Source organism: Globicephala melas, chromosome 1, assembly GCF_963455315.2.
Source record: "Globicephala melas chromosome 1, mGloMel1.2, whole genome shotgun sequence".
Taxonomy (NCBI): domain Eukaryota; kingdom Metazoa; phylum Chordata; class Mammalia; order Artiodactyla; family Delphinidae; genus Globicephala; species Globicephala melas.
Window position 1 is genome coordinate 185,844,559 of NC_083314.1, and position 23,400 is coordinate 185,867,958.

General features: G+C 64.5%; 1 protein-coding gene across 1 annotated transcript in view; it reads left to right on the forward strand.

Annotated features, from left to right (window-relative positions):
- Positions 1–2,274: 2,274 nt before the first annotated feature.
- The window catches only part of MEGF6 (multiple EGF like domains 6), a 37,584-nt gene continuing 16,458 nt past the window's right edge, over positions 2,275–23,400 (forward strand). The window contains exons 1-10 of the mRNA XM_060295528.1: positions 2,275–2,443; positions 2,979–3,094; positions 6,352–6,487; positions 9,371–9,493; positions 18,236–18,361; positions 19,277–19,399; positions 20,726–20,848; positions 21,198–21,335; positions 22,433–22,552; positions 22,876–22,998. Of these exons, the coding sequence (XP_060151511.1) occupies positions 2,275–2,443; positions 2,979–3,094; positions 6,352–6,487; positions 9,371–9,493; positions 18,236–18,361; positions 19,277–19,399; positions 20,726–20,848; positions 21,198–21,335; positions 22,433–22,552; positions 22,876–22,998 (1,297 nt within the window). The remainder of the gene's footprint in view (positions 2,444–2,978; positions 3,095–6,351; positions 6,488–9,370; positions 9,494–18,235; positions 18,362–19,276; positions 19,400–20,725; positions 20,849–21,197; positions 21,336–22,432; positions 22,553–22,875; positions 22,999–23,400) is intronic.

A 23,400-nucleotide genomic window follows, 5' to 3' on the forward strand; every position in this document is an offset into this window, starting at 1 on the left:
AGCCCATCCCTGCCCCAGGAAGGCTGAGGCGGTGCACGGCCCCCCTTCCCCCCCCAGCTCAGGCCAGGATGTGAGTTGGCGTCCAGGTGGGTATAATAGGGTGGCGGCATCCCCGGGCTGGGTCGAGAAGCCAGAGGAGTGATCCCCGGCCGGCATGTGGGTGCTAGGGTTGGGGAGGGTCGAGGGGTACCAGGGTGGCAGCTCTTGAGGGATAGGGACAGTCCTTGGGTCCCCTGACCCTTCCCAGGCCAGCCTGGCTGCATCCGCCACGGAGCAGGGTTCCAGCGCACTGGCCCTGCGACACTCTGCTCTGGACATTGCCCTGGGTCCCGCTGCTCGGCCTGGGGGTGTCTGCCTGGGCGTAGGGCCTGGCAGGGGGTCGGGCGTGCAGACCTGGCTGCCGACTCTTAGTGACTCCCAGTGAAGCACTCTCCTCACTGTCTCACAGTCCCCATACAAGGCAGGTCTGTGCTGACCACCCTGCGTTACAGACTTAGGCACAGAGAGGTTCCTGGCTCCGTCGAGGCCACACAGCACCGCCCCTTACTAGCAGAGCTGGGGCTGGGCAAGGGGTTGACCTGCCTTGTCCCGTAGAAAGAAAAGTGGAGCTACACACGAGAGCCATAAAAAGGATTAGGGAGCTAGTTCACCTTTTCATATTCATACCAAGAAAGCGGTGTTTTACTCTCAGCCCACACCTCAAGGGGCCACTTCTGGGAGACTGTCCCCCAGGGCGGGTGCTGACGTGGGAGTCCAGGCCCTGTCGTCCGTTGGTGAGGGTGATCTCTGAGTCAGTGTTTCCCTCTGGTGTCCCTCTGCACTTCCCTGAGGGACAGGGCTTGTCTCCACGCCCCCTGCCCCCTGCAGCCTGGCTGGTGGCTGCACAGGCACGTTTCTGTTAGCATCCTCGGCAGGCGACTGAGGTGCACGTTGCGGCATAAACAGTGCTGGCCTGCGTGGGAGGCACAGCTCAAACGGCCACCCAGCAGTGTGTCTACCAGGGGATTTATGGAGGCTCCCCTGGGTGACAGTCTGGGGCCCACGGGCTGCGGTGCTGCCCAGGGGGAGGGCAGGAGAGAAGCTCACCCAGGAGGCCTGGGCAGGCGGGCAGGCCCATTTCTGCACTGCCGGGCATCTGGTGGGTGGGGGATGAGCTGCTTCTGGGCTGCAGACAGGACCCGACAAGGAGAGATGGTGCCTCTCTCCCGTGAGCTCGAGGTCGCCACCGTGAACCCTGCCCACAGGTGGGCTGCGCAGAATGATAGCTAACACTGTCTGGGGAGATGGAGGGCTGGGTTAGGCGGGGTGCCATGGGGGAGCCATCGGGGGTCAGCACAGGGCTGGCCGAGAAGAGGAGCTGGGGGCCAAGCTCCCGTCAGGCCCGAAGGCACAGGGCGCTTGGCTGCACAGCCGCTGTGACCCCACCAAACTTGGGCAGGGCTGCTTCAGACACATCTGGGACCTCAGGCCGTGCCCCCGAGCGAAGAGGGGTCCAGGGCTCTGGTGCAGCCTGACACCTGGGGCTCAGGCCCTGCCCTATCTGCTGTAGGGGTGCAGTGGCCCCCTTGCCCAGGCTCCCTCTGGTACCGGCCCTGGTCCAGTGGAGGGCATGGCAGTACCGGGTGCTGGACACTGGGCTTGGGGGCTGCAGGAGTCTACACCCCCAGGGTTTCCACTACGGTTGTGTGGCCTCAGTGCCTCCGTGCCCCACTCTCCCCAAACTTTGCGAGCTCAACCCCATCAAGCTGCCTCTGCAGGGCCCCGGGCCTCGCCAGGTGGCCTCCATCTGTGCTCTGGGTTCTTTCACGTGTTGTTGCAGGGACCCGGTCCGTGCGAGCGCCTGTGTGCATGTATGTGCCTGTGCACGTCTGTGCAGGCTTCTGTGTGTCTTGTGTGCATGTTGCACACATGGGTCTGCCAGTGCACGTGTCCGCGTGTCCACGTGGGGCTGCGTGCGCTTGTGGATGGGTCAGGGTGTGTGTCCGGGTGCGTGAGCGAGCGCGTAGGAATGCGCGGGGCGGGTGGGCGGTGCGCTGGGGGACCGGCGAGGCCCGTTGGGCGGGAGCGGAGCGGGGCGGGGCCTGGCAGCAGCGGGGATTTGGCCTTTACCTGCGAGGGGCGGGGGGCGGAGGGAAAGCCGGGAACAGAAAGGCGAGGGGCGGGGCGCGCCGGCCCACAGCGGCTCCAGCGGCAGCAGAGGCGCCCGCGGAGCGGCGCGGGGAGCGGAGAGCCGGGGGCGCGTGCCGTCCGGCGCCGCGAGGGAGCGGACTGGCCATGGAGGCGCCCCGGGGCCGCGGCGGGTTGGCGGCGCTCTGGTGCCTCGGGCTGCTGGGGGGCCTGGCGCGCGTCGCGGGCACGCACTACCGCTACCTGTGGAGGGGCTGCTACCCGTGCCACCTGGGCCAGGCCGGCTACCTCGTGAGCGCAGCTGACCGGAGGCCAGGTGGGCGCGGCGGGCTCTGCGCGGGCGGGCGGGACCCGCTCTGATCCCAGGGCACTGCTTTTGTTTCCTCTTTAAAGTTGGCGCCCCGGGGCGGCTGACAGCGCGGCTGGAGGGAATGGGGCTGGGACAGGGCCCCCTGTGTCCTGAGTCTTCCGACATTCCTGTCCCCTCTCTGGCCTGGCTGCGGGGGCAGCTGACAGCAGATCGGTCTCTTGACCAGAGGGAGGAGAAACATCTCCCTGCCTTTGCTGGTGGGCACAGGGGCTGCACTCCCCCATGGCGCTGGCAGCTCTGGAGGTTAAGCAGGAGAGTAGGGTAGGCTCAAGAGAGAGGCCCTTGGGTTTCCCTTTCCAGGGTGCTCAGAGCCTAGGCCCCTTGGGGGAGTGTGTATGGGTGTGGCAGGTGTCACCTCACCCCAAGGCTTGGGAGCATGGTCAGCCCAGTGGGCTGCAGGATCAGCTGGGAGCATGCAGGGTCAGCAGCCCACGGGAAGCGGCTGCACCCCTGTCCTGGTCCATCCTGCCTCTCCCTGCAGTTCAGATGTGGTACCCATGCTGGGCCAGCCTCCTACAGGAGCTCCTGGGAGTGTCCGTGGGGTCCATGGAGTTTGCAGTCTGGCAATCTCAGATGCGAGGGGGGGTGTGGTGTGCAGTGAGTCATCACTTGAGATGCTCTGAAGGACACCCAGCCTGGGGCAAGGCTGCGTCTCCCCGTGCAGCCTGAGGCCTGGCCACCACACCTGCCACCTGCGCCGGGGCTCTGAAGCCTCAGGACTGTACCTGGGCCACGGCCATCTGGCCAGCAGGACCAGGCAGGTCCAGAGCGGGGCTCTTTTAAAGAAAAGCGGGGCCAGGATTGGGCTCCGCTCCAGGCCCTCACTGGCCCCTGAGTGTGGCTCTGTACGGGGCATCTGGTCTCCTTGGAGATGTCAGCCCCGCTCAGCTGTCCTCTGGGCCGGTCTGTGCCAGTCTCTGCCAGAGGACACACAGGTCACTGAGCTGCAGGGCTGGACTGTGACAGAGACCCCTAGCTTTGTCACTCGGCCAGCAGGGGCCCAGACCCCATCCCCACAGGGGAAGCAGTCCTCCCACTGCGCGGCTCAGGCAAAGCGACACTGTCACTCCACCGCTGGTGGCACTAAATGCTGTGAAACTGTGTGACATCCAAGGGCCTGGTGCTGGGTGGGGCTGGGCAGGGCTGGGCTTTGGGAGCCGGGAGCCCCCACTCTGTTCTGAGAACTGCTTGGGCTCGTGGAGGGACCAGGAGAAGGGCCTGCGGATAACGGGATGCGCTCTCCGGGGTGAGGACCTTGCGGCACGTTTGGGGGGAAGCAGGACTCCGAACTTGGTAACCACTGAGGGGCGCTTTCTGGCAGGATCCCAGGGGGCTTAGATTTTCCTGTAAGTGTGGCTGAGATACCAGAAGGGGCTTACTTGGGGTGGTCTCCGCAGGGGCAGGTGGTCTCCTGGGTTCCCAGCAGCGTCATGATGGGCACCCCGAGGCACTGTCACCATCACCCAGCTCAGCAGACACCGAAAGTCCAGCGGGCTCCCAGGGGAGCCGGCCCTGTGTCTGCACAGTGATGTGTCCCTGCGTGCCAGCGTGTGCCACAGTCCTCGTCACCGGGTCGCCAAATCCCCAGCCACACATCTGAGCTGAGGGTAGCAGTGAGACCCCAGGGGCTGTCCTGCTGAACCCCGGCCTGGCTGTTCCTTAAAATAGCCCTGCTCGTGGCCTGCCTGCTCCCACCGGCCAGAGCGCTGTAGCCCAGAGGTAGTCTCAAGGCTTCAGAGCCCTGGGCGCTCAGACAGTGCCCCGGTGCCGGTGGGAGCTGCACGGGGCGGAGCGTCTTTACCCCAGGATGGGTGTCGGCCCCTGACTCTCTGGAGACAGCCTCCAAGCTCCCTTTCAGCTGGCGGTGCCCGCGCCACCTTGGGGACCAGCCCCCCTCCGTCCTGTCCGGGAGAGCCGGCTGTGTGCCCTCTGGCATGGAGAATGGCACAGACTGGCCCAGAGGATGGCTGAGCAGGGCCGATGTCTCCAAGGAGACCAGATGACCGTACGTTTTCTGCTGTAGTTTCAGAGTCCAAGGGGCCAATGCTCGGCCGGGGTCTCAGGGCAGCGGTCCCACTGCCGGGGTCACCAGGTAGAGGCGGCGCGGCATGGTGGTGAGGGCAGGCCTGCATCGCGGGACCCAGGGGACTGCCGCCAGCCCCTCAGGGAGCACAGTGGCCCTCACTGCGGGTGTCAGGAGGCCAGGCTGGGCAGAGCGGACTTTCGGGAACCTGGATTTCCAGCTTGGGTGGTCTGAGCCTCCGTGACTCTGGAGAGGCTGCTAAGATAGTCATTCACTCTGTGTTCATTTCCCATGGCTGCTGGGACACATTACCCCAACCTGGTGGCTTAAAATCACCCAGGTCTGGTACCTTACAGTTCTGGAGGTCAGAAGTCTGAGAAGGGTGAACGTGAAGGTGCTGGCAGAGCTGGTCCCTCCTGGAGGCTCCGGGGAGCATCTGTTCCCTGCCTCTTCCAGCTTCTAGAGGCGCCTGCATCCCTGGCTGTGGCCCCGCCCTCCATCTTCAAAGCCAGCAGTGCAGCATCTTTTTCTTTTTCGTGGCTGTAGATAATTTTATTTATTACCGAAGTATAGTTGATTTACGATGTTTCAGGTATACAGCAAAGTGATCCGATTATACATGTATATATATATTATTTTTCAGATTCTTTTCCATTATAGGTTATTACGAGATAGTGAATGTAGTTCCCTGTGCTATTACAGTAGGTCCTTTTTGTTTACCTGTTTTCTATATGGGAGCATGTATCTGCTAATCCCAAACTCCTAATTTATCCGCCCCCCCTTGCCCCTTTGGTAACCATAAGTTTGTTTTCTGTGTCTGTGAGTCTGTTTCTGTTTTGTAACAGAACATATAAGTTCTGTTACATAGAAGCGACATATAAGTGATATCATATGGTATTTGTCTTTCTCTGACTTACTTCTCTTAGTATGATAATCTCTAGGTCCATCCCTGTTGCTATAAATGACATTATTTTATTTTTTTATGGCTGAGTAGTATTCCATTGCATTGGGCCCTCCTTCCTTCCTGTCTCTTATTTGTAAGGCCTGTGTGCTGACGTTGGACCCACCTGGATAATCTCCCATCTCACCTGCAAAGTCCCTTTTGTTGTGTAGGGTTCCAGGGATTAGCATGTGGGCCTCTTTGAGGGGCCATTATCCAGCTGCCCACACCCTCAAAGAGCTGAGCCTGTGCTCCTCGAGTCACAGCATGACCACAGTCACGGTCACAGGGTCAGCGGCTGTGGGTCATCGGAGGTGGCTGAGAACAGCTCTGTTCTGCCACCACGTGGCCCGCCTTGGGAGTGGGGCCGGCAGGCTTTCGGTAACTCCGTCCTGCCTTGCTTTCTGAGTGTAAGTCATCTCTATGAAGGGGCCTCGATCTCAGAGCTGGAGGGACCCCAGCAGGAGTGCGTCTGCCCAAATGCCCTGCCCGCCCATGAGCAGGGAGGTGAAGGGGGAGGCCTCAGATCCTTCAGCCTTGAGCTGCCCTGCTGGGTCCAGATATTCAGACGGGCTGACAGCAAACCCTGGACAGGGGGAGCGCTGGCTGGGCCTCGTGGCCTCCCACCTTGCTGCTGGCCACGGTCCCTGTCACTGTCGGTGCACCTTTGGGGGAGGGGAGGGCTCCTGGGGCCGAGGGGCTGGCCCGTGTGATTTAGGCAGAGCCCGGGAGCACCTCTTGGGGCTAAATGTCCCGTCCTCGCAGCAGGAGGACGGTAAGAGCGTGGTCACGTGGGTGGGATGGTGGAGAGGGCCCCGCGGTCAGGGCTGTTGCTGGAAGGGCCCTAACGATGGCGGCCTGCCCCTGCCCAACCCCCACCTTCTTTCCCAGAGTGTCCATCAGTTTGGTGTCTTTGTGGCCCACAGGCTGCCGGGCTCCCCATGTGTCCTGCTCAAGGACACAGCCCCCGGGGCGGGCTCGCCCCCCGGCCAGGTGCCCGAGGGCTTCGGGGTGCAGTGCCTCTGCGGTCAGCTGCTCTCTGAGGCCAGTGTCTGGGGTGACCAGTGAGAGCCGGTTTGAAAGCCAGCATCCCCGCTGGTGTGCCTTCTCCGCGCCTGCCTCTGGGGCCACGTCTGGGAACGACGGCCCCTCTGTCCTCCTCTTGTGGCTTTACCTGCCTGCCCGGCGAGGCCACTCGAGACACACCGCGACTCAGTCCGTCCACCCGCCCCCTCGGACGGCACACGTGGCGCTTCTTCCCCCGAGCCTCGCTAAGCCCCTACTGTATGCCCAGCGCTGTGCTCCGTGCGGTCACTTTACTTTTCAAGGACCCTTGAAGGGGTCGCAGAGAGAGGGATCTGAGCTCAGAGGGGATGGGGTCTCCTTTCTGAGCCCCCTCGGATGGCCCGTCCTGCCGTGCCCAGCGGGTGTGAGTCTGCCTACTGTCTTCCACATCACCCAGCTGACTCTCCCGCAGGAGGGCCCTGGGTCCTGAGACCTCTCCCCATGCCCTGGGTCCCTTTGTTCCCCAAGACTCTTCGGGGCTCTGTTGAGGGCCGTTAACCCTTTGCCTTCAACCCTCCCCCTGCCAGTCATCCTGGTGTCGTTCCGAGGAAGCCCCCTCAGGTCACCGTGTTCCAAGGAGGGGTTCTCTTGGTCTCATCTCCTCTCTGAGGCAGCCTCGGGGGTTGGGGGGCACTCTGGGGGGTCTCCCCAGGGTGGATTGGCTTGTGCGTGGAGCAGAGGCCCTGGCCTCCTGGGTTCGTCTTGGGTCATTCCTGGAGGGCCAGGCACGTGCTCAGGGTGTGGACTGGAGTCAGGATTTCTGTCCGTGGGAAGCACAGCTGGCAGGCAGGCTCTGGGGACACTCCAGGAGGAGCCTGGCCGCCGTGCCGCCTTCGCTGCCCTTCAAAGGTGTGCTCGGATGGCTGGGGCTTTAGGACGGGAGCCTCGAAGGCGGGCAGTTTCGTGGGGACGGCAGGTGAGAGCTGGACAGTGGAGTTGCAGCAAATAGCATGGACCCTCGGGACTATTAAGCAGAATTAGAGGAACCTCAGCTCCGCACAGCCCCTGGGAACAAGCCAGGTTTCCACACAGCTGCAGACCTGCCCCTGAAGTCACTAAACTTTCTCCCAGTGGAGCCAGGCAGAGTGGAATCTTCCACCCGCACTTTGAGCTGACTGTGGCCTCCTGCGAGCTCGGCCCGCAGTCGGGGCCTCTGCTGCCAGGGCAGAGGTGCCCCAGATGCTTGTCTCTTAGACGCTCGGGAGCGGAGCACGTCTGTGTGTCTGTCTCCCCTTTTCCTGGTCTAGGAAGCTGACTGCCCTGTTGGTGAGGCTGGCGTCTGAGGGGTGTGGACCGGCTGAGGACCAGGCGTGGGCTCGTGTCCCCATGCCCAGGGCCGCTCGGTTCTGTGCTGCCCGAGCAGCGGCCTCTGCCCTCCGTCTCTCCGTGTCTCCCGGGCAGTTGGGTCCCTCCTGACGTCAGCCTCGCACACAGGTACCTGAGGCAGCCTGTTGCCTCCTGCCTTCCTGCCTGGCCTCCCCTGAGGTCCAGGGTGGTGGACGTGGGCCTGGAGGGAGGGCGGAGGGGGAGGGGCAGCCGGAAGGGTCTTGGCATCTCTGCGTTTCTGCCGGGGTGACCCAGGCCAGGCCATAGGGCCAGGTGCTTTGGGGTGCAGCCCCTGGGCCTCCACTCCTGGGAGGGTCTTTCTCACCCTCCAGCTTCCAGCTCAGCTAGTGGGGTGGTCCCGGGCCTTTGGGCCAGCCCTGTCTGCTTCCGGCCAGCGCTTTCCTATGGCCTGCGGCACAGTGCCGTCAGAAGGGGCAGGCGAGCACAGGCCCCTGCGCGGTGGTGGGTGGTTTCAGGTGTGAGGGGTCTTGGAAGGGGAGTGCCGGGACCTCCACTCGGTCCTGCCCTGGGGATGTCCGCTGTGCTGGCCTCCTGAGTCGCTGGCACAGGGACCCCAGGCTGACCACCTGCACTGGTTTCCTGGAGCTGCCGAAACAGATACCACAGACCAGGTGGCTGTAGCAACAGACATTTATCTCTCATGCTCCGGAAGCTGGAAGTCAGAGGCCAAAGTGTCGGCGGGGCCGTGCTCCCTCGGAAACCCGGGGGAGGGTCCCTCCTGCCTCGTCCAGCTCCTGGGGGCTCCTGGCTTCCTAGGCTGTGGCCGCCTCCCTCCAATCTCTGTCTCCCTGTGTGTCTCCAGGACCCCTGTGTGTCCCCGAATGGGGGGGCCACCCTTCTCCAGTATGACCTTATCTCAGTCCTTAACTAATTACGTCTCAGAGACCCTGCTTGCAGATAAGGTCACACCCTGAGGCTGTGGATGGACATGAATTTGGGGGACACTGTTCAACACAGAGCATACCCCCCATCCTACCCTCACTCAGCCTCCCCCACCCCGAGGCCTGGGCAGGGGCATCTCCCGAGTTACCAGTTTCTTCTGGGCTTGTGGGCCCCCCGAGGAGCAGCTAGCCCTGCCCTGAGAGCATTTCTGGATTTGGAGTTTGGAAAAGAGCATGTGCTCTGGGTTCAGCCTTGAAAGGCGCTAGGATCTGCGCCCTCCCACCTGAGCTTGTCCCCCGAGATCTGGCCGACCCCCGCTGCTCCCCAGAGCCGGCCCCAGAGGTGGTGGCTCTTCCTCCCAGGGGCCGTCAGACGCTGGAGACAGGCCTGCCTCGTCTCCACTCCGCTCCGGCAGGCCGGTGAGGGGCTCGGCACTGTTGCAGGCAGCGTGGCCTGAGAAGGAGGGTCCCAGGTCTGGGCCCCAGCACCTGGGCGGGGGCAGTGTCCTGAGAGAGGGGGGCCAGGCTGGGCTCCCCGGGGCTAGTGCAGAGCGGGGGGGAGGGGGTGGCCTGGGTGGGTTCTGGCTGTTGACCCCCGGCCCCGTGTCCCCATGCAGACGTGGACGAGTGCCAGGTGCACAACGGCGGCTGCCAGCACAGGTGTGTGAACACGCCAGGCTCCTACCTCTGTGAGTGCAAGCCCGGCTTCCGGCTCCACGCGGACGGCAGGACCTGCCTGGGTAAGCACCCCTGCAGCCTCCTGGGCCCGGTGCCACCTCCCTGCCGGGGCTCCTGGCCTCAGCCATCCCCAGGCCCTTCTGGGGGTGCCCAGGTCTGGGAGGGGCCCGGGGCCCCTGCACTCCTGGGCTGAGAGGCCTGGTGGGGCCCCGTGGGGCCTGTCTGCTCAGAGCAGCCGCCGTTACAGTTGCCTCCGTCCTGCTGAGCGTGGGAGGCCGAGGGGCCCTTGCCACCCATCGTGGGCCCTGGCCAGCACCACTCACGCCAGGTTGCTGGGGCCCAGGCGGTGAAAGGGCGTGTCCTGGGCCCGGTGCTCTCCATGGAGGCTGGACCCTGGGACCCTGGGCCCTGCGACCTGGGCTGCACCCTCTCTGTAGCCACAGCTGAATCTGGCCACTTCCCCGGGGGCCTTCTGTGACGGGCGGGAGCCCCTGGGCCACCATCCTCTCCAGGGCCCTATGCAGCAGGAGCTGTGGTCGTCCGTTGGCAGGGACACAGGTCCGGCCGTGCTGCCCCAGACTGGGGAGACTGGGTGCCTGCTGGGTGAGGGGGAGGCCCGGCCTGGGGCGGGGTCAGCACGGGGCTGCTCTTGGCCTGCAGAGCTGGACTTCCCAGGCCCAGGTCCCCCACCCCAATCTTGGGGAGGCTGGGGGTGGGGCTGAGGCTGGCGGGAAGGGGTAACCGAGAAGCGGGGTGTTAGCCCTCAGTCCCTCTGTGGGGCCTTTTTGCCGTGCAGGACGTGCTCGATGGGGCCCCTGCGGGCACGGGAGGCTCCAGGGAGAGAAGGGGAACGCTGGCGCCCACTGGACGGAGGGTGGAGGGTGGAGGCCGGGCATCTGGCTGTGGGCCGTCCCCCGCCCCTCTCCTGGCGGCTCTGGACACAGGTCCCGTGGGCACAGGGCTCCCCCTCCCTGCCTGCCGCTCTGTCTGGGAGGCCATGTGGGGACCGTCCTCTGGGGGCTGGGCCAGCGGCCACCCTCGCGGGCCAGCTCTCTCCCCGGCTACGGGGGGCTGCTCCTTCTTTCCACCCTGCAGGCCCCGAGCGGGCCCGGCGGGCTCTGAGCAGCACCCCTCCTGCAGGCCCTGCTGCTATGTGGCAGGGCGGCTCGCCAGCCCTGGGGGGCCCTCCCCGGCACAGGCACTCTCATATGTCTGGGCCGCCGCTCAGGGAGCGAGGCAGCTGCCTGTAAAGTTTCTCTGGGCTGGAAAGTGGAAACAGATGCAGGAATGTTGTGATGTTCTTCAGGACAGATACAGCAGGGTGCAGCCCCAGTTGCTGGTCCCCCAGGTCCCCAAGTGCCCTTCATTCTCCCTTCCTCTGGGGCAGGTTCTCCGTGGAGAAGGGTGTCCCTGGAGGCTGATCCAGGGTGGGCTGGGTGGTACCCACTGCCCCCTCCCCTGCTGGCTCCTTGGTGAGGGGCCTGGGCTGAGACACCTTCCTGTCTCCCTAGACCCCCCTAGTTCTCCCGAGGGTGGCCTTCACTGAGCTCCCAGAACGGGTACACAGCACGCACAGGGGAGGGTGCCCTTCAGGGCTTTCGGAGGGATTATGGTGGCCTCTAAGAGTGGCATTGAGCTGCTGGCTTCCAGAAGCCCAGGAGGGGTGCTCCCCAGCCTTGCCCCTGGCCCCCAACCCAGCCCACCCCTTCGCTGCGCTGGAGCCCCTCCCGGAGCCTTTCCTGGGCGCTGGAGCCCCTCCCAGAGCCTTTCCTGGGTGCTGGAGCCCCTCCCGGAGCCTTTCCTGGGCGCTGGAGCCCCTCCCGGAGCCTTTCCTGGGCGCTGGAGCCCCTCCCGGAGCCTTTCCTGGGCGCTGGAGCCCCTCCCCAGAGCCTTTCCTGGGCGCTGGAGCCGCTCCCGGAGCCTTTCCTGGGCGCTGGAGCCGCTCCCGGAGCCTTTCCTGGGAGGCGCCTGTGCTCGGGGCCCCAGAAGTCGTGATTTGTGGTGCTTGCTTATTTTAAAGGGTCTTTTCAAGGTCTGATCCCAGGGCCCCCGGCGTGGCCTGCACAGCCTGTCAAGAGGCTGCTGGGACCTCACCGCACTCCCTGCCTGCCACCCCCAACTCTGCACACCCAGACCACTTGGTGTGCCCCAGGGCCCCGGGAGGTCTGCAGCTCTCTTGGGTGCTGGCGCCCACTTCCTGGTCGCTCCCACCAGAGGGCGCAGTTGAGAGCCACCTTGGGCAGCAGCCTCTTACCTGCGTCCCCCGGCTGGAAGTGCTGGTGTTTGGCCTGGGTCTGTCACTCTCTTTCTTTGGACTGCAACTCCCAGCGGGAAATGTACACTGACCCACGCACAGCCGCGCACGCTTGTTGGTGAATTCCGCATCTGGAATTCCTGGGAGCTGACATGTGCAGGGCGGTCCCCAGGTCTCTTGGGAGTGGTGTGGGTTTGTCCGCTTGGGTCTGTTGGGGGCTGCCTTCCTTGTGGGGGGCCTGGGCTTTACTGAAAAGCTTCCAGAGCAGATAGGGGTCTCCTGGTGCCTTCTTCCCAGGCAGAGCAAGAAGCGTTTGCCCTAAGGGCGCCGGCCCTTCTCCCTAAATGTGCCCCTTTCGGATGCCGAGGGACCCACCCCGGCTGCAGTGCACCTGACCTACTGGTCTGGGGTGGGTAGGGCGGCCGAGCCCCTCAGATCCTGGATGAGGGGCTCCAGGTGGGGGCCCGTGGAGGGCACTGCATGGCCCCTGCCAGGCTGCTGGACTTCCTGCCTCTGGGAGGTGTGGCCTTCTCCACTTCTGCAGGACTCCCAGGGTGCAGGGCGTGGGGAGGAGCTGGTGGCCTTGTCCGTGGTTCACAGTGGCACCCTCTGAGCCCAGACTATCCTAGGGTCTCAGCAGACATTTATGGGAAGGTCAGTGTAGGAGCTGCGCCCCTCCCCAGCCCTCCCTTCCCCCACACAGGCCAGCTTGCAGGGCAGACTGCACAGCTGGAGCACAGCTGCTCGGGACCCCTCCCCGGGGCCTACTGGGATCCTCTGGACAAGGCGAGGGGTGCGGTGAGCTCTCTCGGGACTTTGCAGGCAGGCAGGGAACAGGCCCGGGCACCCCCGCCTTCAGAGCTTGGAGTGAGGATTATAGAGATGCTGGAGGGTAGGAGTAGAGAAGGTGCCCGCAGGGATGTTGAGAGTCCTTCCTCAGTACAGGGTGGGAAGGTCCTCTGTGCTGGGAGCTCTCAGGCTGGTGCCACATCATGGGGCCCCAAGGATCTGGGAAGTCTTTAAAGGTGGTAGTGCTGGGGGGGGTGCTTGAAACAGATGAGGGGAGCCTTGAAACACTCTTCGAAGTTGCCTCAGAGGCAGGAAGAGGACAGGAAGTGCACAGTCTTCTTGCATCCCTCCCTTGCAAAAGATCTTCTGGAAATAAAACACAAAAAGGTTCAATTCTTTTTTTTTCTAAATTTTTTTTGTTGTTATTTTTGACTGCTTTGGGTCTTCGTTGCTGCGTGCGGGCCCTCTCCAGCTGTGGCGAGCGGGGACCACTCCTAGTTGCAGTGCTCAGGCTTCTCATTGTGGTGGCTTCTCTTGTTGTGGAGCACGGGCTCTAGGCGCCTGGGCCTCAGTAGTTGCGGCTTGTGGGCTCAGCAGTTGTGGCTCACGGGCTCTAGAGCGCAGGCTCAGTATTTGTGGCACATGGGCCTAGTTGCTCCGCGGCATGTGGGATCTTCCCGGACCAGGGCTCGAACCCATGTCCCCAACACTGCACCAGCAGGGAAGTCCCCAAAGTTCAATTTGTAAAGTGAGAATTTGCAGGAAGGATTTTACCATCAGCCCCGAGGCCCCTGAGTGGCTCACATCCCACCCTGGCTGCCCTTGGCTAGCCTGGCCCCAAGAGAAAGAAGCAGAGGCAGCCAGGCATGCTGGGGCGCTCCATCGCCAGGGTGCCCTCCTGGGTTTGCCCACCCCCCCCACCAGGCTCTGAGGTGGGAAGGGCAGGGCCGAGTGAGGCCCAGGGCTGGGCCAGCCTGCTTCTCACCATGGCCCCTTTCCTTCCCCAAACTGTGGGAAATGGGGCTACCGAGAGCAGTGCTGGGCGGGTGTCTGGGAGTGACGTTTTGGCTTTTCTGCGCCATCTGGCAGGGCGCCCCAGGCAAACCCGCAGAGACCTGCTCCCGGTCCTTGAACACTTGGTGCCGGGAAACCCTCCTCGTCTGGCCCAGAGAGCCTCCGGCCCAGGGGTCCCTTCTGGACCCTGGCCTCGGACGTGGCTGCTTGCCCACATCCATCGTGGTGTCACTGGCTCAGTGAGCAGAGGGTCCTGTGAGATGCCCCGGGCTGGCCACCTGGAAGACGTGGGCTCTCCACCCATCCCCTCCTCCCCTCGGCCTCAGGCCTGTTGGGCTTTTGGATGGACGCTGGGGGAAGGATTCTTCTGTCAGCACGCACCCCCTGGCGACCGGCTGCCCCTGCCCGAGTGCCCTGCCCCTGGAGTTAGGTGGGCCCCACTGGGTCCACAGCACGGGGAGGGTCTCCGCGCCCCTGCCTTCCTGTGGGGTTTTGCCACAGGTGCGCCATGTGGCCTCGGGGCAGGCGCTCCCCCAGGCCCGGGTCTTCCCAGTGAGGGGCTGCACAGGGCCTTGCAGGCCGTTGTTCCCCGGCTCCTCGGAGGAGAGGCCGCCTGGGTCCCTGGAGGCTTTGCTGACAGCATGCGGCGTGGGTGCCAAAGCCGCAGGCAGCAGAGGGGCGGAGATCGCCAGGCTTGTCTGCAGAGCTCATCCCTGCAAACCACAGATGCAGTTCTGGGAATGTCTTCCAGTCCCCTCCAGACCCGGAACAGGCTGCAGCTTCTAAAAGGGAGTGTGTCTTCCCTGCCCCCGAGGGGCCGCTGAGTCCGAATGGAGAGTGGGAAGGCCAGCCCTGCCTGAGGACCACCCTGGGAGGGCACGGCTGTGCCTGAGACCAGGCCCCCGGAAGTGCAGGTTGCCGGCGCCCATGGGTGATGGGAGGGTCACACCCCAACCTGGGGAAGCCAGGGGTAGCGGCCCAGACCCCAGCTGGATGCAGAGGCCCAGCGGGGAAGCGAGGGCAAAGTGGGGCAGTGGCAGACGGCCGGGCGGGGGCTGGGGGGTGTTTAGAGTCCGTGAGCTTGGCAGAACCAAGCGGAGAGCAAGATGGGAGCAGGGGCGGTTGGCGGGGGGCAGCCTGTGATGTTGGGACGGTGCCAGCCCCTGGCTCATGGGCAGGGCAGTGCATCCATGCTGCGGGTGAACCATGTCCCCGTGCAGCGCGGAGGCCCCAGCCCGAGGGTGGGCGCGGGGGGCAGGACGCGCAGGCAGAGTAGCAAACCGTGGGCTGCTGAGCGGGGCAGGAGTGGGCAGGGCCCAGGGGAGTTTCCCCTCCTGGCCAAGCCAGGGGGCCACCCGCTTCCTGTCCCACCGTCCTGGCCCTGTCGCCAGCAGAGGGCTTCCTAGAAGGAAGGGCTGCAGGTGGCTGCTGACCCCACATGGTGTGAGGCTCTTGGGACCTAGAAGCCAAGCCCGTCGAGGGCAGTAATTACAAAACCCTCGAAGCCGCTGGCTGGGGTTGGCGGCTGGAGCAGAGTGGGCTGGTGGGCTCGGCATGCTGCCGACATACTTGCCCTCACCCCGCCGGCCTGCCAGGTACAGCCACTCAGCTGACCAGCTCGGGCAGGCCGGCGTGCCGGGCTCTGAGACCAGGGCCTTGCCAGCGAAGGCGCCTTGGAGATCAGCTCTCCAAGCCCCCCCCGCCGCTTCCTCCATGGCACTCATACGCACCTGTTGCTGGGCTCCAGCCCTGAATCCGTGCCCAGGTCCCAGGTGCTGCCACCTGCACCTCCAGGAGTGGAGAGCCGCTTGCACAGATGGAGCAGGCCCTCCACCCTGTAGGACAGTGGATTTCTAGAATGTCCAGTTTCCTGCTCAAGTAAAGGCCCCACTCCCCTTGAAGAGCTTGGTGCCTCAAGCTGGCTCCCAGCTAGACCAACTCCTGCTCATTGAAGTGGACGGGAAGTTGAAGTGGAAGTTGAAGTGGAGTTGTAGCCCAGCTCTGTTAGAACCCACGAGTCCCCTGGCCTTGGCTTTTGCGAACTGGAAGTGAAGGTGCAATAGTCAGCTCAGGCTGCTGCGACAAGTACCACAGGCGGGGCGGCTTCTACAACAGCAGTTCGTTTTCTCACAGTTCTGGATCATGGTGCCAGCCAGTTCGGTTCCTGGTAAGAGCTGCCATCTCCTCCTATGGCCACGGAGACAGAGACAGAGACAGAGGGAGATCTTATGTCTCTTCTTATAAGGATACAAATGCTGTTTGATCAGGGCCCCACCCTGATGACTTCATTTAACCTTAATTACCCTACCCCCAAATACAGCCACATCGGTGGTTGAATTTTAGGAGTACGCATACGAATTTTAGGGGGACACAAACATTAATTCCCTTCGGGGCTACGGAAACCCCTTGTCTGCCATTTTCTGATGGGCTGTCAGCTTTGCTTCAGGTCTGAGCCTGGTTCTGATTTGCGGGACCACCCAGGCATGGGTCAGTGCTATGTGGGTTCCATGGCCAGGTCTCACAGTGACCCGAGGGGCCTGGAAGCTTCACCCCCAGCTTTGGGCACTGGTCACGCAGAGGCTGGCTGTCTCCTGAGCTGCACAGCCCAACGCCCGAGAAAAACTGCCTTGTTCAGCTTCCTGGCACTCCAGGGCACAGGATGCTCAAGGTGATGGCATGGGGCTTGGCTTCCTCGTGTGCACAGCTTGGGAGCATCCGGAACGTTGGGACTTGTGCAGCAGAGCAGTGAGAGACAGGCTTGGGAGGGTGCGAGGCTGCATGGGGAGCCGGACCCCTCCGTAGCCCCCACCCGCCTGGGATTTCTCCCCCGGTGGGCTCCTGTGGGCCCGGAGTTGGGTTGCCCTGGGTCCGTCTTGGGGGCTCTGCCGTCTGGAAGGGCTGCTTTCCAGCCGTGCCACAGCTCTGTAGGTCGTCCTTGCTGCTGTGGTGTCTGCCCAGCCGGCTGCCCTGCCCCGGGCTCCGAGCCCGTCTCTCCGTGTGCCTGCCCGGCGCTGCCAGGAAGGGCTTCTGATTCCTATTATGAGCTCTGAGCAGGGATGCAGTTGGTGTGAACACGAAAGGGGCCCCGGGAATGGGCCGGCTCAGGCCACGCTCGGAAGCCTCTCTCCGGAGTTGATGGCGGTGCCTTAAGCAGAGCTGTCTCAGGAGAGGCAGGCGGGGCCTCGAGGGTCAGCAGAGTCGGGGGTGGGTGGCTGGACAGGGGGCCCAGAGGCTGAGCGGGATGTTAGACGTGGCCGCCCTGTTTGTCTCCGTTCCACCTGGGACTCGTGTCTCTGCTGCGCCTCCCCGACACGCGGCAGCCACACGACACTGCCACCCTGGCTATCCTCCGCACCCCAGCAGGGCTGGCTCGGCCCCGGAAGGGGACCCGGGCACGGGCTCCTCACACACTCGCCCCATGTGGGAACCGGCAGGATCGTGAGTGCTGTGTCTTGACTTTGGGGGAACATACTTGCTTTGAAGGAAGCTCTGCTTTTGGCGGACAGCGTGGGCCTGGGCTGCTCCGAGCCCTGAGGCCGCTCACGTGCTCCGCGTATCGTCCGGCTGCTCCCGGACCCACTGGCGTCGGTGGTGCGGGGCGTGCCACTCCTGGCCCCCAAAACCCATGACAATAAATGGTCTCTCCAAACTCGGGCCCTGAGGCCAGTGGCGCCCTGCAGTCTGTGATGACAGCACAGGTGGCATCTGGGGGTGAAGCCCTGCCCCCTGGCGGTCGCAGTGTTTTAGTACCAGGCCTCAGGTTTGCTCTGGTCCAGGCCCGCTGGGCAGTGGCCTGCGCCTCCCCAGGGCACAGATAGTAACACATTCTCAAAGCTTTGCTGCAGAGCACGGGGCCTGTCTCTCCCTGACCACGAGGTCACTACCAGTGACTTGAAGGAGGCACGAGAGTCCAGGTGCCCTCTCTGGGTGCCCAGCCTCTCTGAGTGGGCCCCACCCCCTGCCAGGCACAGCCCCAGCTCATCCACTCAGTACCTGGGCACCCACTCGGCCAGCCTGACCTGCAAGAGCCTTGCCCTGTGTGGGCCTGAGCATGAACACCTGGACCCCTGGCATCCTGGGAGCAGGATGCAGGTCCCTGGCTCTGTGGCCTTACCAAGTGCTGTCCCCACAGCTGCTGGGAGGAGCGGGGACTGTGTGAGGTCAGGTGGGGGTGAGGCCTGGCCTGGGGTGGGCAGGAGCTGCACTGGTCCGTTAGGAGCTGGGGGCCAGGCCCGCAGGTCATGGTGGCCATCCACGGAGGCCCACGCCTGCCCCTCTGGCCTGGCCTGATAACCTAGATAGTGGAATGTCGGGGTCTTCGCCAGCCCTTGCTGGCCTGCCACCTCCTCCAGGGAGCCTCCCAGCCTGCTCGGACTCTGAGCCCTGGACGCCTTGGCTCTTAGGGGACCCCGGTGTTTTGCATTCTGTGCTGGGTGGGGCTGGGCTTCCATCGGGGTGGGCGGCCTGCTCTGTGATGCCTCCCTACACCCAGTCCTGGGGCAGGCTGGGCCAGAGGGTCCAGATTGGGACCACGGCCCTGCGTATCCTGTGTGTGGGCCGAGAAGCAAAGCCAGGCCCACGAACTGGACAGGAACAGTGTCGCCCTCTCAAAGCCCCTGCTTCTGGGATGTGGACAGAAAGGAGGAGGGGCTTGGAAGGGCCCGGAGTCTTCCTGCAGGAGGTGCTCTGTGGCTGCCCGGGGCCAGGCCGTCGTCCTGGGCTGACCTGGCTCCTCTCGGGTCCCCAGCCATCAACTCCTGCGCCGTGGGCAATGGCGGCTGCCAACACAACTGTGTTCAGCTCACGGTGACCCAGCACCGCTGCCAGTGCCGGCCCGAGTTCCAGCTCCAGGAGGATGGCAAGCGCTGCATCCGTGAGTGCCACCGGCGGCGGGAAGGGGAGGGCCAGGGCTGGGACTCCCACTGGGACCCCCGTTCTGCACGCACCCACAGACCTGCCCGGGAACCCCACAGCCTGAGCCCCTCCCTGCCTTGCTGCTGCTGCTGGAGGGGGGCCTCAGGGACAGCAGGGGCCCCCTCGGCTGCCGAGAGGCTGTGAGGCATCGTCCAGCCCCTGCGGGCACCAGGGAGGAAGCCTGTCAGGCTGGCTCTGGGGTCACACATCTTCGGGGGGCAGGAAGCTCAGGACGGGGATACGGGGGTGAAAAGGAAGGGCATCCTGCATGTCCCCCGGTTCTGAGGCCCACCTTGGGCTTGGCATGGGCACGTGGGACCCCAGCCCTGGCCCTTGGGCGGAGGGGGCTGCCCAGGCCCTGTCTGACACCTTGCCCTGGGGTCGCAGGACTACCTGTCATGGAAGGGGGTGCTCTTCTGATGGAAAAGGTGGAGCAGGTCTGGGAGACCCCTGAGAAGTGGAAATGGGGACTGGGGCAGGGCAGGTGCTGAGGGAGTAGCTCTGACCCTGCCCAGCCTCTTGGCTTCTGGGTCAGGAGTGTGGGTCTGAGGGGCCGAAGCCGGCAGTGACGGCAGAGCGGCACTGGGCCCGGGGCTGGGGGTTCCGACAGGAGAGGAGGCACTGGGGGAGCCGGCCGTGAGCCCGCGGCCTGACCAGCGCTGGCCTGGCCGCTGCCCTGCTGTCTTCTCTGCAGTTGTTTGGGGATGCCCGGGGCTAATCTTACCCCGAGTCCACTGCCCAGCCCGTCAGGCCAGAGCAGGAGGGTTGAGAGCTCCAGGTGGGGGCCTCACGAGAGGCCCCGGAGAAGGTACCCCGAACTGCCAGAGCCCCCATCTCTTGCCTTTGCCTCCATGCCTCCTGGCGGCGACCGTAGGGAGGAACCCGTGTACGGATCAGAACGGCGGCTGCATGCACACGTGCCGGGCGCTCCGGGGCCTTGCCCGCTGCGAGTGCCACGCCGGATACCGGCTGGCGGCGGACCGCAAGGCCTGCGAAGGTAAGACGCCCTCCCTGCCCTCGGGCTGGTCCAAGTCAGCTGTGCGGGGCTCGCCTCCTCGCATCCCCTGCACCGGCCTGTGGGTGTGGGGCGGCCCCTGTTGTCACCCTTGGCTGACCTGGAATGACGCAGGTTTATCTCCGGGGCTGGGGGGCAGGGTGGGGGTGGAGGGTAGAGAGCAGGGGCAGGAACCCAAGGAGCTGCTCCCAGCGAGAGTCTCATGTCGGCAGGAAGGCAGATCTCAGGTTGCCTTGTTATTTTTATATGTTTCTCGTGTTATCTAAGTAGGACCTGCTTGTTAGGGAGACAGGAAAGGGTGAGGGAGGAGAGAGGAAGAAGCGTCACCGTGACCCGGGTGGCGGCCCCGTGTCGGCGTCCAGGTGTCTCTACGGCTTGTTGTTAGTGGGCACGTTTAGCGTCACCCCGGAGCCCGGTCGGACGCAGCTCTCTAGAACGCGCTCCCACCTCCTGGCTGCATGGGTGTCTGCTATGCGGTGTTTGTTAGTTTCCCAGTCGTGGGACTCAGGTGTCCCTGCTCCTCCCTTTGCAGGCGGCTCTGGACGAGCAGCCTTGGGGAGGGGTCTGTGCGCATCCCCCGTAACTCTGAAGCGATACGGTGTGTCCAGGGCAGGCAGCAGTCATTTTCCCAGGCATCCTGCCGGATGGCCATCAGAGAGACGGGGCCCGCAGGTGTGGAAGCTTGTGGTTCCGTGTCACCACGAGGAAAGCGTTTTAGGCATCGTTGCCGATGTGACGGGCACGTCCTGGCACTCTGGAGGTGTGGAGGTGGCTTCAGAGGGTGCAGTGGGAGCCGGGCCTGAGGGTCAGCTTCGTCCCATGGACTCTTAGGGGTGGGACCAAAGAAGTTGTCGGGGACACTGGGATTTGTGTCCTGAGGCCAGTGCCACGTGGCTGTGGGGAAGAAGCTGGTAGCCTCTCCCTCGATGTCAGCGTGCGCTTTCTCCGGATGGCCCCCCAGAGGCTGGTGGTAAAAGGCTCCTCCTGTGCCCGGCCCTGGATGGGGGGAGGCTTGGCGAGGGCGGGACATGCACACCTCAGAGACCGCGGGCTCAGAGAGGTAGAGCCCCTCACCTGATGCTGCTGGTGGGGCCTGAGCCCAGACTTCCAGCCACGCCTTCCTCGCCCTGGGAGGGAGCTCGGCTCCACACCTGGAGTGTGATGGCGAAAACACAGGTGCTCAGAGGGAAGGCGGGAGAGGGCCCTGGGGCCCTGGGCCCTGACCCCTCTGCGGAGACCACCCCTGGGGGCCGAGTCTCTCAGGCCAGTGGCCCAGAGCCCCCCACCCCGCCCATGTCTCCCACCCAGATGTGGATGAATGTGCCACAGGCCTGGCCCAGTGTGCCCACGGCTGCCTCAACACTCATGGGTCCTTTAAGTGTGTATGCAACGCAGGCTACGAGCTGGGAGCTGATGGCCGGCAGTGCTACCGTGAGTGGGCAGTGGCCAATAACACCATGGGGCGTGGAGGGGCCTGCGGGGCAACACAGCTCCCCAGTCCCAGCCCACCAGGGCTGCCAGCTCGCTTTAGCCGAGGGGCAGAGATTCCTTGTCAATCAAGGGCAGTGCTGGGCTTGGGGGCTGCGTGTGGGCCCCGGGAGGGTGGGAGGAGGACGGGAGACCCCAGGAGGACAGAGGGTTCCAGAGCCCGCCTGGCCCAGGAGCTCTGTGCTGCCTGTTTCCCAGCAGGGTGGCAGTGGCTGGGGCCGGGAGGGCCGTGCCGGCTCGGGGTGTCACCCCAGGCCCTGTCCCACGTCCCTGGTGGCGGGTGTCGCCGCAGGGATCGAGATGGAGATAGTGAACAGCTGCGAGGCGGACAACGGCGGCTGCTCCCACAGCTGCAGCCACAGCAGCACAGGGCCCGTGTGCACCTGCCCCCGCGGCTACGAGCTGGACGAGGACCAGAGGACGTGCATTGGTGCGCGCCGCCTCCCTCCCGGGCGCCCCACCCCCAAGCCAGGGACTTGCTGCTGCCCTGGGTCTGCACCTGGCCTTGATGCCATGACGAGGACGTGCCCTCCCATCACCCCCTGTCCTGCCCCGGGTGGAGGCGGGAGGAGTACGAGGGGGCCTAGTGAGAGGCAGCATCGCGACCCACCCTGCCAAGCGCCCACCACACCTCCACCTCTGCTCAGCCACCTGGTCAAATGCCCACGTGCCGGGAGTAGCACCCGAAACGCTGTGGTGTGCGAGCACGCCCTCTGCACGGGGAGACCCTGCTTCCGGGATGACTCCCCACTACCCTCCAGCCCCCAGTCTGCCCCCACAGCAGGCGGGACGGCCCTGGGGCCGTGACCTGTGTCTTGCGTGTGTCTGTGTGTGCAGGACCAGGACATGTGTGCATGTGTGATTGCGAGTACATGCAACTCACACGTAGGTGTGTGCGCGGTTGTGTGCATGGGGTTGCATGAAGGTGTGTGTGGGAGCCTGCAGGTGTGCATGGATTGTGTGCAGGTGAGCGTGTGGTGTGTGCATGTGGTTGTGTGCATGTGTGCGTGTGGTGTGTGCAGGTGTGCCTGTGGTGTGTTCATGTGTGCGTGTGGTTGTGTGTAGCTGTGCGTGTGCAGCTGTGCGTGTGGTGTGTGCAGGTGTGCGTGTGGTGTGTGCAGGTGTGCATGGGTTGTGTGCAGGTGAGCATGTGGTGTGTGCAGCTGTGCGTGTGGTATGTGCAGCTGTGCGTGTGGTTGTGTGCAGCTGTGCATGTGGTTGTGTGCAGGTGCCTGTGGTTGTGTGCAGGTGTGTGTGTGGTATGTGCAGCTGTGCGTGTGGTTGTGTGCAGGTGTGCATGTGGTTGTGTGCAGGTGTGCATGTGGTGTGTGCAGCTGTGCGTGTGGTTGTGTGCAGCTGTGCGTGTGGTGTGTGCAGCTGTGCGTGTGGTTGTGTGCAGGTGTGCGTGTGGTGTGTGCAGGTGTGCATGTGGTTGTGTGCAGGTATGCACACACTGGTGTTCTGTGGAAGGATGCACACACGGGCGGGCACCTGGGTGCCAGCCGGGCTGTGGTGTGTGCCCTGCAGATGTCGATGACTGTGCCGATTCCCCGTGCTGCCAGCAGGTTTGCACCAATAGCCCTGGCGGCTACGAGTGCAGCTGCTATGCCGGCTACCAGCTTGGCGCCGATGGCTGCGGCTGTGAGGGTGAGCGGTAGGCAGCTGTGTTGGCTGGGGAGTGGGTGCTGGTTGGGCCCCTGCCATCGGCAGGGCTTTGGGGACCTGCCCACTCCGTCCCCCGCCTGAGATCACTGTCTTTTTCTCGGGCTGGGCCTGCACCCCTGGCTGCTCCCAGCCTGGCCTCCCTCAGGCAGTGCACCCTGTCCCTCTGACCCTGGGCACAGGAGGATGGCTGTGGCCTGGGTATCACCCAGCAGGCACTTGTGCAGCGGGCAGGGCTGGGGCAGGAGGGGCCCCCGAGACCCCGACCCCCGGAGGATAGGTGCCAGCTGCCCTGGGTGTGCCCGCAGACGTGGACGAGTGCGCCTCCGGCCGTGGCGGCTGTGAGCACCGCTGCACGAACCTGGCCGGCTCCTTTCAGTGCTCCTGCGAGGATGGCTACCTGCTGGGCGAGGACCGCCGGGGCTGCAGCCGTGAGTCTCTGCTGGCCACCATGGGGACCCCACCCTCCTGGCTGGACGGACCCCACTTCTGTCCTGCCTCTCGCCGTGGGACAGGCCGGGGGCAGCAGAGCTGGGGGGAGGGGCCGGACAGACAGGCGCCCCCAGGCAGGGTGTTACTCAGGGGCCCTGGAGTCGGCTCCTGCCCTGCCCAGGTGAGAGGACGGACGCAGTTCCTGGGACCGAGGGCAGCGTCCAGAGGGCCAGAGAGCTGCTCCTGTCCCCACACCCGCTCCGTGCTCAGGGTCCCTAGGGCCAGCGTGGGAGCCAGGACAGCCGGGGTAGACGTGGCATGGGTCAGGGCCTCAGAGCCCGGAGCCTCCTCTGTCCTGAGAAGTAGGGTCAGGAGTGGCTGGGGTGAGGAGGGGCCCTGGG